The sequence below is a fragment of the Netta rufina genome, assembly GCF_964035555.1.
Source record: "Netta rufina genome assembly, chromosome: 2".
Classification (NCBI taxonomy): Eukaryota; Metazoa; Chordata; class Aves; order Anseriformes; family Anatidae; genus Netta; species Netta rufina.
The window spans coordinates 21783180-21796741 of record NC_140124.1 but is presented as its reverse complement, the minus strand read 5'-3'; the positions used below and the strand labels follow the sequence as shown (position 1 = coordinate 21796741).

The window sequence follows — 13562 nt, the reverse complement described above, 5'->3', positions numbered from 1 at the left end:
GTACAAAATCTTTCCAAATTTTATTTCATTGTGTGAGATCAGACAACACTGGTTTAATATTGACTCTTATAGTACTGGCTTCTCTCAGGAATGCTGAAGATATTGACAGGTATTCCTTTTGTTCTGGAATATAAACTTTGTTCTGGAATATAAAGAGGAAGAATCCTGTTTCATTTTCTAGTTGGAAAGTGCTGGGTAGATATGATGTACTGCTGTGTTAGACCAGACAAAACAGAATAGTTTTTCTCTTACCTAGAGATTCTGCTGTCCACGTGGCATAAAAGCCACCTCCTTGAATTGAATGGTCAGAGTTAAAGATAACAACTAACTTGTTGGAACCAGACCGAATGGTCCCAGGGGACGTGTTTCCACAATATTTTCCTACGGCAGGAGAGCCAGGAGAGCCACCATTCAGGATAGTAACAGAGTCCCACTTACAAAGTGAATGATTTTCAACATGGAAGGCCGTAAAAGTAAGCTGAAACACACAAAAGCAACATTTAGGGCCTAGCACCAGCCACATGGGTGGAGGGGTTAGAACAATTCCAGTCAAATCCCATAGCCATCCTAGCACAGTGATTTTTGGGTATGATCAGAGGTCTGACCCTGACTTCACTTTCCTTTCCTGCAAGTGTTGCATGGAGTCTTGCTGCTGTAAGTAACAACAGCTACTTAGCACCAAGGCAGAAATGAAAGAGAAACACTTGGGTTCAAAATTGGCAATACTGGGATTTAACCATATGGTTGAAGTTGAATGTGGTTCAGAACTGTCTTGAATATGCACAAGTGTTGAACTGAACTCCTGCTCTCTCACGGCTTCTTGTTATGGAAGCACAAGTAGCTATGAAAGCAGGAAGATAAGGATTTTTTTTTCTCGTATTATTTTGCATCAGAATACTTAACAGTTGCTAAAAATAATGTTAGTTGCTATTAAATCTGAGAGAAACATTTGCATGGTTGGTTCCTGTGGGCCTGAATGCATCACACAAATAGACTGGGCTGGAGAGGCAGCTACTGCCCCTATCTCCTTCCCACACTGATAATATTTGTCCTTGGGGTGATATGACCACAGGTGGGATTTCCAGTTCACAGATTTAGATTGCCAATCCAGTAGACTCCTGGATTTGTTGATGTTGCAATACTGATGTACATTCATGACTGCCTGGCCCTCTTCCAATTAGTGTGGTTTTTTTGTTTGTTTGTTTTTCTGTTTTTTCCCAGTTCCAGGATTGGGATCTTTGTGGAAAAGTTTAGCAAATACATAATATGTCTTCCAGTAACTTTTATGGCTATTCTTTTCCAAAAAAGCTCTACCTGAGGCAAAGACCAAATACAAATTTAGCTTAAATGGTTTAAGTTTGGAACTTTACCAGCAACTGAAACTGATAGCTTATAACAGAAAAGATTAGTCTGCCTTCACGGAGGGGGCTGCTACTCTGTCTTTTGAAAACAGAAATTTAAGATTAGTTCTGCTTTAAAGAAATTTGTGGATTAAACAGAACTTTTGTGTTCTACTAAGATCTTCCTGTATTCCCTATAAATAAGCAAATACCTATTCGGTTATCAAAATATCATGCAACAGAACAATTAGGACTATGGATTTGCACTTCAAAGAAATTCCTTTGTAGTTGTAAATAAAGAAAACATGACGGGGAAAATAGTGAAAATCTGCAATGCGTTTTTACAAAATTGTCTTCCAGATTTATTTATTTTTTTTTTTGCCTAGACCTCAAATATCACTATCTAGAGTTGTTTTCCAAAGGATCCGTCAAATAATTCAGTAAGTGAAGTTTAGCACTGCTTTAAAGGTGCTCTGATTGTTCTCTCAGCAGTGTGGCTCAAGGAAGTGGCACCTCAGGCAGCTCATTTTTAGTTATTAGGATATAAGGGTGCTGCCTCATTGATGTAAGTTGTACAAGCAATCATATTATCTTCTAGACTTGCCATTAAGACCCAGAAGTAACTTTCCAGTGTCTTGTAACTATTTTGCAGAAATGCAAAAACATCATGCCTCAGGTTATTCTCATGATAGTGAGAATATCCATGTGCATCTAATAACATGAGTTATTTTAATTTTCTTATACAGAGAAAGTCATCCTTTTAAAGTAGAAATCATTGTTATGGCTTGAGGTTAAATTAGATAGGGATCTTTCTATTTTCCAAAAAGCACAATCTAGGTTGGTTGCTTTATCTTTGTTTCTCCCTCTTCCTTAGATAAGGCTGATGGGGAGATTTTTAATTCTTTCCCATTTCTTATTTTCCAAATTGTTTTGAACCTCTTCCTCAAGATTCAGAGGATGCTTTTCACGTTTCCAGCTGCACACAAAATCATGGCATTTTTTACTCACAGTGATGGTTGCACCTTCAGGGGCTTCCAACAGCCAGGAGCAGTGATTCAGGTTGCTGTATGGCTCTGGGTAGTTAGGACTCGAGATAACTCCCCTTTCACCTGACTGTATACCACCACAAGCTGAAGAAAAAAAAAATGTAATTCGATACACTTTAGGAACTGAACACCACAAGCAAATAGCTGGAGTATTATTCAGCTTGAAACAGTACTAAAATGTATTTAAGTTGGACTGATATAGGCAAGAATGAAAAAATTATCAGGGAAAGTCCAAGTCTTAAAATCCTTGACATTGAATTACTGAGTAAACAGATGAAGTGACCTTGAGAGTTCATATTTTTTTTCTGTCTCTTAATGTAGCTCTGCAAGACCTTTGCCAGTTAACATGTACAGCTGCTTCTTCTGCCATATCTTCCATTCATATATCTCCGACTCCTAAGCAAACTGGTGCCATTCTTGGACCAACACAATTAAGTGAAAAAGTTGTTGATGTGTCTAGATAAGCACCAAGGCTAAATTCAGCTGTGACAGGAAGAATAGTTGTGCTGGCCTGTAAATGGCAAAGTGGTGTAATTTGCTCTGATATGGCTCTAAGTGGATTTCAAAATGAGTGCAAAGGTTCGAGCAGCAGACTGCATCTCAGCCATGCTGGCAGTCTGGAGCCGGTTTGAAGTAAGTCAAACTTGGCTGGTGTTACCTGCTACATCCCTATTCCCAAGAGCAACCAGCTGTTCTGAGTGTTGCAGTGCATTGCAAAAACTCAAATGTGGTTCAGGGAATGGGAACAGAGAGACAGAAAATAAATCTGAAAGTTAATTGCTAGCATATGTTTGCTTTAGATGGATATAAATAGTGGCAGGAACTGTGTAACTTCTGGGGACCTTTTTGAGAGCTGATCCCGCTGTATGAATTTGTAGTGTCACCAAATGAATGCCAGCATTCCCCAGCAGTGCCTCAGTCATCAAGGCCAATAGTCTTTCGAGCCGTTTACCTTCAAATGTGTAGTGGGCCCAGAATCCTTTATCTTCTGCGTTTTCATCGCTTATAAAGTGTACCCAAATCCGGGGGGCAGCTATTACTAGCGGCACTGATGGTGCAGCCTGACCACAGAGTTTGGCTATTAGCTCTCCATCAGCATCCCCTGAGCAAAGAAAGAAAACAAATAGACTTTTTGAATCCTAAAACAGCTACAATAACGTAAAAGAATACATAGGGGAAACATGCATTTCATTCCAACTAGAAAACAAAGAAAAGTATATATCACACAATACTATCTGATTGTTACACGTATGGGTAAAGTGCTGCCGTTCATTGGTGGCATCTAGATCTCTTCATTGAGGGTGTTCTCTCCAATGCTGTATTAAATATCCTTCTAATACCATGGGCTGCTTCTCTCCTCTCCCTGCCATCCTGCACATCTTTGTTTAATATGACCCATCAGACCTGAAAACACAGCAACTGATCTACAGCAGTTTTGGGGCAGAATGATGGGAAGAAATGGCTCAAAGACCTAATTGCATGGAAGCCTATTGAGCCTGTGTTCATGGCATCCTCATTAAGGTCAACACAGATTTTGAGCTTTCTACTATGTAGAGATGTGCTTCATCCATGAACAAGCTGTTACTGCTGTATTAATCATGGGGGACTCTTCCCCAGAGAGCTGTACACACTGTTCTGTGTATGGCAAAAAAGAAAAAAAACAAAACATGTCAACATTTCAAATCATTGAAACCTAAAAAGAAAGCATAGCACACAGAGTTGTACTTCCATGATGCTATATGTTTTTTCATGTTGCTGTAAGCTCTTATTCCATCATGTTGGCAGAAGTATCAGTTTCTGTTTATTACTGACACATGCTCAGGAGAAGGAAAGTAAGTGTAATAGCATTCTTCAAGACATGCAGGCAATGCCATTCCTAAATCTGCTTGTCTAGTATCTGCAGTGTGCTAGTCTTAAAAGTGTATCTCTGTTCAAAAGCAACTCCTAGCTCTGCGCCAAGTATCAGGCTGTTGTTGCAAAGAAGGCAGGAGACTAGGAAGAAGAAATTTTGGGCACTCTTCTAAGCTTGAACACGATTCTTCCAAGTAACATGGCTGAATAGCTTCATCCTTCAGTCATATACAGTGACACAGCCCACCATTTGAAATGCCTTGAGCCCCAGAGATAAAGGATGACATATAAGGGAATTCTATTAAAGAAAATTACACAGAGAAGTGGTGAAACCTATCTTGTTAACTTGCACTAAAAATGATACTGAGCTGTACAAGCAGAAGACATTCACGGTAAAATATGGTTTGGGGAAAAAAACTACTTTGAGCAGTAAGAGATGAAGTGTACTTTTTCTCTTTTGCACTTCAATCACTTTTGGGAAGTGACTGACTACATGACTTGTGTGACCAAGGTTATTCAGTTTGTACAGTGTGAAAGTGTCGCCACCAACTACTGCTTTCACAAATAGCTAGTTGGCCACAGATGTAGACTATTGATAAAGAGAAAGTGTAAATAGAAGACCCAGTGTGCCACGGGATTTGTTTCAAACTAAAAAGAAATGGTCTGAAAGACAAAATCGAAAGTCTTCTGCAAACAACAAAGAACTCTCTCTTGAACCCAACAGTTAGGTGCATATTCAGCTGTGGCAATATGTTCAACTGCAGTACCATGTACAAACTACATATGAATGATAACCTAACATCACATAAAGCTTTACCCTAAGAAATTTTAAATATTTGTTTTCTCTTTTTGGTTTAAATATTTCTCAGTGAATTCATAAAGTCAATTCTGTCCTTCCCTCCCACGCCCATACACTACAATTAAGTGTGTTGTAGAGGTAATTCAGTAATTCAGAAGAATTTTACACATCTCAGCTTCATATAGGTTTCCCAGGTAACTCCCTGCTGAATTGGAGCTTTCCCCAAATTCACATCTGCTGTGTTGGGAGTCTCAAACAGCACCTATCTGAGTTTACTGATATTCTGCACCATCCGTATCTCATTGCTTACTGCAAGTTACTTGTCGTCATACAGAGCAGTATTAGGGCATTCTGCCTATGACATGAGGCTGCTTTTAGGAAACTGCAGTCCCATTAGTATGGCCAAAATGTACATTACTATTTAGAAGACAAAACCGCAGAGCAAAATAAGATTGCCTTTTTCCTTCTTTCTTTTGATTGTATTGCCTGAAGGCCTATGGTTCACAATAAAGTGAGGGTAGTGGGAACAGGTGAGTAAATAATCAGATATATTTTATCAAAAGTTCTTCTGAGTTTTCTTTTGATTATTTCACAGTTCCAGTGCATATTTGGGAGGGAACTGTTAGGCTATGCAGCAATGCATGCTATGGCTCTGCAAATGACAAACCAATGCAATGCAACCAAGTGCTCACATTCTAATGAATGTATCTGAGTATGTAACAGAGTCTTGTTCTCAAACCCCCACCTTTCAGAAGCAATTTCCTGGTAAATTAGAATCTGCTCTCACTGGGACTTTCTGATTCATCCTTTTAGTGAAGAAGACAGCTGGAGCTTTCATACTACACTTGGCATTAGCTGAGCAATTTTCATATGACATTTCCAGTTGCTTGTTATTGCAGATAGCTAAAGATTCTCGAACATGCAGAAATATTACTGGTACATCAGTCCTGTGATTGCTCTTACTTTGAAATGCTTCATTCTGTATTTAGTGATCCAGTATCACAGGAAATAGGAACTTGTTTTTGGAAACACACCTTATAGAGTACAAAAGTGGGGAATGCAGAACGTATGAATAATTAAAGCATTCTTTAACTCACTCCTGCTATCCCTGGAGATAGCTTAGGAGCAGGGAGAGAATGGGCTGTAAATGAAATAAATTGTTTTTATGACTTCTGCCTGACTTTCAAGGGATTTGAGGTGACATTCATATCGTCCCTTGTAAAGAGAGAGTCAGGTATGTATTGCAATCCCCACAGAATAATTAATTCCCCAAAGATTTGTGTGCCACTTTTGCATTTTCTCCCCTGAAAGAGTGACTAGATCTGTGCACTGATTGCAATGTCAGTAAAATCCAACTCCTGGACAAGGAGGCAACATGGAAGGCATGCATAAGGACATGGACACCCTTTCAAATGGACAGATCCTACAACAATCAGCCTCTGCAAATATATATGAATATAAATATTTATAATTAAATAATATTTACAAATATAAATATATTTATAAATAAATATATATGAACAAACACAGTTGCACAACCAGAATCTTGATAAACTTAATCCGTTATGCTGTTGAGCATACAAACCTATTCGTAACTCTACATAGTCATACTGGCAGTCCTGGTGATGTTCCAAGTGGAAATCCTCAAAAGAGATATATGTGGATGAATTGTGATGGGAGGGGTTTTCAATGGTCCATTCACAGTTCAGTTTGCTTGTGTAATTCTTGACACCATCATAACCAGGAGTAGAGAAATTCCCACCTGTATGTCCCATCAGAGTTCCACCACACACTGCAGAAACAATATAATTTATTTTAAAATAGTAACAATTCTTGTACAAATGGAACCTCTGTCCTTGTTCATTTTGATGTGCTCATATCAGCAAGGACATGTACTGATTAGATCAGAAATTGTTCTACCTTCTTCCTTTTTATAATTTACTGCTGTATACAAGAGAATTCTTGCCTAGCATCCTGGAAATTATTGGCAAGGCTTTAAAGATACATATAAAATGAAGAAATAAAGATTGTTCATAGTACCAAAATATTTCAACAGCACCATCAATGCAACAAATATTATTTAACTTTCTGAAAAAATCCCATCACAGCTCCAATTAGATACCCATTACCTAATTCTAAACTCGAACGAAGATTTTTCTGGAAAATACCCTCAAGTGTAGTACACTCATGCTACAGTAGGATGCATGTGGAGGGAACAAACCAAGTTTGAAAGACTCAAGACTGTAGTAGTAGGGCTCTGCCAACTATATCCTCCCTGGTGGATGAGCTTGCAAAAGTAGGTTAGCAGCAATCTTTCACAAGCTACAGTAAATTATTTATCCCCCTGAGTAATAAGGAAACACTTGAATTATTCAAGTTGTCTATGGCACTATGCCTGTTGGATCTCCTGATGGAATAAACCCACTTCTGTCCATCTCTTACTAAAGATTAAGTACAAAACAATAAATCAGTAGTAAAAGTAAGGACTGTGATCCATAACAGCGGTTGTTCTTTTCATTTGAAGTCCCTAACTCCAAGAGATTTCCCATTTTTTCAAGTCTTTTCACTTAATTAAAGATGTGACATACTCCTATCCAGCAACATAACAGAGAGAAAAAGATATCAGAGATCTGTTAGCTGCCTAGGTCATTTTTTTGATATGCACCAATACTTTAGCTCTGAAATGAGTCATCAAAGATTAATCATTTAATTAATTTAATTCAAACATATATACTACCTGCATCTTCACTAGATGTGTATGAGACACTGAATCCTCTGGTTGCATGAGACATATCTGTCACCAAAATGACTTTCATAGTGTTTCCAGAGGATTTCACCTCAGTGCCTGGATTTACCTCACCACACAGCTTCACCAGCCGGGGAGAGTTCTGTCTGAGGCCATTGTAAACCTGTTGGGTCAAAATAACTCTTCTGAGAACAAAATACATTCTTATGAACATCTACTGTATCATGTTAACACTGCTTCACCCTTTTAATACAAGGTTCATTAACATCTCTCACAGCAGGTTAGTTCCCAGATCTACTCAAAACCTTGAAACAAACTTCCATAGACTTGAGTAGACGGGGGTTTGAAGTAAAACTTCACAAACACATTCCTTATTTTGGCAAAACACAAATATACTCCCTCTCTCTCTCTCTTTTTCATCCAAAAATTGAAACAGTTTGATTGGGAAAGAATACAGTATTTTGCCTCAATATTTAGAGCTTCAATCACTTAACAATGCAAGCTAATAATCATATTAATTCAATTTCAAACAATCATCTTTGTATTCCCTTTAAAACAAATCCTTATCAAAAATCATCCTTATCAAAAAATTTCCTCCAAAATATTCAGTGCTCACGGGCATTTTTTATTAATTCAAACATTTCACTTTTTGATGATCCAGATGTAATTATGTGATTTACACAGTTTCTTTTACACAGCCTTTAGCCTAGGAGTTAATTTCCGTCTTTCTACTACAATCTCAGCAGCCAAAGCACAAAGGATATTTTTTACTGAGATTTGGAAAAAATTAGAGAGCTCAAGGCACAAGAAAAAAAAAAAAAAAGGCTGGCAGGACAGATCTTTCTTTAAGAGATCATTACTTCATTAATCGATTGAAAAAACAGCTCCCTGTGGTCTATCTAAAAGCATATGTAGAGGAAAACAAGGGCATGATCACCTGCAAATCACAATGGAGAGCTACTTCACCCCCTCACATTTGTACATGAGCTAGTTTCTGATCATGCTAAAGCTAATTACAGCACTACTATCCTGGGAAAATAAACAACATATGCTGCTAGGACCCAGGATACAGATAACATTTAGGAACTCTGCTTTGCTGGGGGAAAAGGGCTAGGGAGGAGATAAACTCATTATGACTTCTGCCTTAGTCTTCAGAGCATCACACTTCACAGTACTGTCTCCCGTTCCTGCAGTTTTCATAGACAAAACATATTTCTGAGGCATTTATACATCTGACCAGGCCCAGTTCAGTGTGTCAGGCTTGAAATTCTTTTTGCATTAAATAGAAATCAAAAATAACTATGCTAAAATAACTAAAATATATATTTTTGAAGATTGAGGGTGATAAAGAGGTAGAATTTCCTGGGATTTCCCTATCCTTTTTCCAGGATATAAAAGGTCCAAAACATTATTAGCTGTTTGTTGCAAACTTTGGCTCTCCCTCTCCCCAACCTTTTTTTTTTTTTTCTTTTTTATTCTTTTTTATTTCTTTTTATTTTTATTTTTTAATTATTATTATTATTATTATTTCTTTTTTAATTAAAAACAGTAAGTAACAACAGCAATAACAACCTTCAAAGTCACAAGAGACCTGGAACTGACTGATGAACTTTGTGTCCACAGAGAGGAAACATTGAAGGCTTTCAAAAAAACCCACAGCTTTTTTTCCGTAATTAATAAAGAGCTAATTCCAAAGATTTCTATAGGAAAAGGTCCTTTATATATATATATATATATATATATATACATATATATACACACACACACATATATATGTATACATATACACACACACACGTTGTATGGATATGGGAAGACAAAAGCATTCATGAGACCTGGATGCTAAAGGCTGACAGAGAGAAATGTGAGCAAGTTAAGGCTGTATTATGAGAAACTTGCAGATCCCACAGTGGACATATCTGGATGTCCACAAGTGACTAGAATAGCCAGAGGTGCACCAACACACTGTTAAATTAATGAAGTTGAAGCCTGTTCCTTCAAGTCCTCCCCTCTGGCTGGCCCATGAATTCCAGAATGTCCATACTTTAAAACAAACAGATGAGTCTAGACACCCTGCAGAACTAACTTTCCCTTTTTTATCTGCTTCCCCTGGATGAAATTAGGATTTGTTTTAAAATCAGATAAATTACCTTTCAGCTATACTATGTCCATTAATACTCTATAAAGTGATTATGAAGAGCATTTTCTGCCTTCAGACACAATACTCACAGCCATATAATCTGATGAGCACCTCCAGTGTTCTTCAGTCTTCATATCATTAATAGTTAGGGTGACACGCCGTCCTTCTTCCACTGTGATCCTCCATTCACACACTCGATTATGCGGGTATAGGTTGGGATAGTTGGGGGAAGTAAATGTTCCAACAGGGGCAGTAAAATCCCCACCACATGCTGAAATACCCAAATGTTAGGACATTTCTCAGAGTAAGGCATTGCTTATAGAGTTCAAAGGAAAAAAAAAAAGAAAAAGAAAAAAAAAAGCGAACACCACCACCATCACCACCACCAAAAAAAAAAAAAAACCACATTAATAATGCAAGAAAAAGTGATACTGAGAGCTTGATTTGATATGCCTGTCCTGTCCATATGTTTTTCTAATCAGCTGAGCTCCTGTCAGTCTTTACCATTCAGCCATAAAAGTTAAATGATAATAGGCCATAGCAGATCCAATTATTAACACGCCTTTCTCTGAAGGGTTTATGCCAGACTTCAGAAGCCTGAGTGACCCACAGGCTTTGATGTCAAGCAATACAAGCCTCTCACTGTGGCAGGATTGAGACATTTCTGCCTTCAAGATGACTGGGCAGGGCCTTAAAGTGAGTAATAATGGAAGGATGGATTTTTCCACTGCTGGTTAACAGAGGTAGAGAAAAAGCCATCAAGGACTTAAAGAAACACTTTTTCAGTACAGTTATTTTGTATTTTTTCCATCTTTGTTATAAGTATCAAATTTCACTCTGATGAAAGAAAGTTGAAGATCTTGGGTATATAGTGCATTTTCCTTCTGATATTAATGGTGTAAGCTTACCAATTTATTCTTTGTTTCTTCTTAAAATACAGAGATAGTTTAATGGAGTGCAGTGGGAGTCTGTTATTTTATTGCAGAAACAAAGATGAAGGATAAGAAAACTTTCAGCTGAGCTTTTAAATGAGCTGGAAAGAGTTAAAAAGGGACTGCAGAAGATTTTTCAAGATCACTACTGCAAATAATTTTTTTTAAAGTAGCTAGATTTTGCCAGGCCAAGCATTGCAAGGACACCCAAGAATATATATAAGAGAAGTGAGAAACAGGAATAGAACTTTATCCTTAGTCCTGGTGAAGTTGTTGTGTTTAGGACAAGAGGCAATGGACACCGTGAGGGTTGGAGAACACTAGAATAGGTTGTCCAAAGAGGTTTTGGAATGTCCATCCCTGAAGACACTCAAAACTCAACTATCCACAGTCCTAGGCAACGTGCTCTATCTGGCCCTGCGTGAGCAGGATGGTTGCACTCTCCAGGGGTCCCTTCCAACTTTAATGTCTCTGCAGTTTTTTTTGATTCTTTTTATCTTATCGTCATCACTGATGTTAAGCCTGGAAAGACCTTTTTCTTAGAAAGGCAAACTCTCTGGGTAAAACAATCTGGTATGCTAAACTGCATTATCTCAGTGTGCTTCTGCAAGTCTAGAGATGATTTGTGGTGACATATTTGTTATGGAAGAGAACTCTCCGTCAGAAATGGAGTTTTTACATGATCAGCTCCTTTTCCTCCCTCCTTTTCCAAACTCATTTGTTTTGAGAATAAAGAAATTATTCCTGTTAAAATGAGAAAACAACCCAAAGCATTAAGTCCAAACTATTTGTTTCAGGGAAATCTTAGAATACCACTAGCCTTAGAGGAACGAAATAACATAAAGGATCCCTGGAGTTACTGCTGTGGAGAAAAAGTGCAGAAGAGTGTGCTTTGCTGTTTGAAACTTACCATTCAAGGCAACATCCATTACAGAGATAGCTTGTCTCGCAAAGTTTTTGCTAAGCAGTGATCAGAGAGCTCTGTTCATACCTTACCTAGAGTTAAATTTGAAGAGCAAATATACACTGCTCCAACAATAAGTGATCTACAATGTATGCTGTACTAGTTCAGTTATGGTGTGTGGTGTGTTTCCTTCCCAAAATTAAACTGTAACATTACAAATCCAACCTTCAGCACTGGAATCAAAGCGCAGTCTGAATCCTCGGGCATTTACTGATCCATCAGTAACAAACTTGACATAAGCTAAACTGTCAGAGGTATCCATAGCGTCAGGGCGAGTATTACCGCAGTACCTGCCCAGCAAATTCCCTGCAAAAATCAAATAGAGAAAGACATATTGATGTCAAAGATATTATTTCTGTTTCCATTTACATTGAAGGATCAATACTGGTGTCTAAGGAACAGTTGGACATGGTGCTTAGTGACACGGTTTAGTGGGTGTTATTGGTAGTAAGAGGATGGTTGGACCATATGATCTTGGAGCTCTTTTCCAACCTTAATGATTCTATGATTCTGATCACTTTCCAGTTAACCGGACAGGCTTGAGTAAACTAGCAAAATCAAACTATTGCTGGAAAATAAAAGGGTTTTGTTTGCCTTTTTTTCCACAAGCAAGGCAAAGGGGAGCAAACTCTGTACATTTGAAAGGGACACTTTGCACAATGGGGAATGCTTTCAGGAACCTTTGCTGAGGTTTCTTAGCATTATTAGGAAAGGGATGACAAACACAGGAACAATTCTCAGACCAGAAGCACTATATTCTCGGATCTCCACAAAGTCATTTGCGCACTCAGAGGAGTTTTGAATATCTAGGTCTTCCAGTGTGATGGTAAGATAGTGGCCCCTGGGCCCCTGCAGAAACCATTCACACAGCAGGTTGTCTTGATAATGAAGGTCAGGATACCCCACACTTTGAATGATGCCAGTTTGTCCCATCACTGTACCGCCACAGGGAGCTGCAAAAGCAAGAACATTGCTTGGTTGCTTGAATGACTTCAGAAAGACAATCTTGTTTGTAGAAGAACACTCGAGACTTAAAGCTAAGGCACAAGCAACTCATTCTATAACTGCAGTTATATATTGGGAATTGCTTTCTGACCAAAAATATTCCACTTTTTCCTTTTAATTCATCCAGTCCTCAATTTATTTATTTATTTACTTATTTATTTTGTCATATACACCCTTCCATAGCAAGCATCCCTTCCTCTCTGTCCTGTCTCTCATTAATTTGAATAAACTCACAGATTTCAAGGCTTATATTTTATCTCTACTCATGTGAATATTTATCAGAAAAAAACACCCTTCAGAAAAAGACTAAAAGAATATCTAATGATCAGTGTATACCACTCCTTGTGAGGCCTTCTCATAAGGAACCATTGCACAATTCAGGAAACAACTATTTAATATTTAATTTTCTCTCGGATGACTCATTTATCTGTGGTATCTGCAGATACAAACTCACAATACTACAGCTCCCAGCAAATATTCCCTGGTGGAATATATTGGATTTTACAGTATATTCTGTGTGTCTGGTAGATACAATCTTTTCATGACAATAACAATAGTGTATGTACTGTCTGCTTTGAGTGATTAGTGATTTTGTCATGCAGATGAAATGATAGTTTAAATCTTTTTATGGATACATAAATACATTATAAACTGCAGCTTAGTATACTAACAACATTTTCTTGCAAGTCACTTCAGTTTTCAGGTTCAGAAATATCATAGGACACTATATTGGCCTTAG

The 13562-nt window shown here is 37.9% G+C and overlaps 1 protein-coding gene across 1 annotated transcript in view; it reads right to left on the bottom strand.

Moving 5' to 3' along the window:
• Positions 1–13562, bottom strand: part of CUBN (cubilin) — a gene marked incomplete at both ends in the record, with an annotated part of 140600 nt that overhangs the window by 31907 nt on the left and 95131 nt on the right. The window contains 8 exons of the mRNA XM_084282794.1: positions 253–478; positions 2349–2470; positions 3339–3488; positions 6622–6828; positions 7774–7945; positions 10012–10193; positions 11984–12124; positions 12562–12771. Of these exons, the coding sequence (XP_084138920.1) occupies positions 253–478; positions 2349–2470; positions 3339–3488; positions 6622–6828; positions 7774–7945; positions 10012–10193; positions 11984–12124; positions 12562–12771 (1410 nt within the window). The remainder of the gene's footprint in view (positions 1–252; positions 479–2348; positions 2471–3338; positions 3489–6621; positions 6829–7773; positions 7946–10011; positions 10194–11983; positions 12125–12561; positions 12772–13562) is intronic.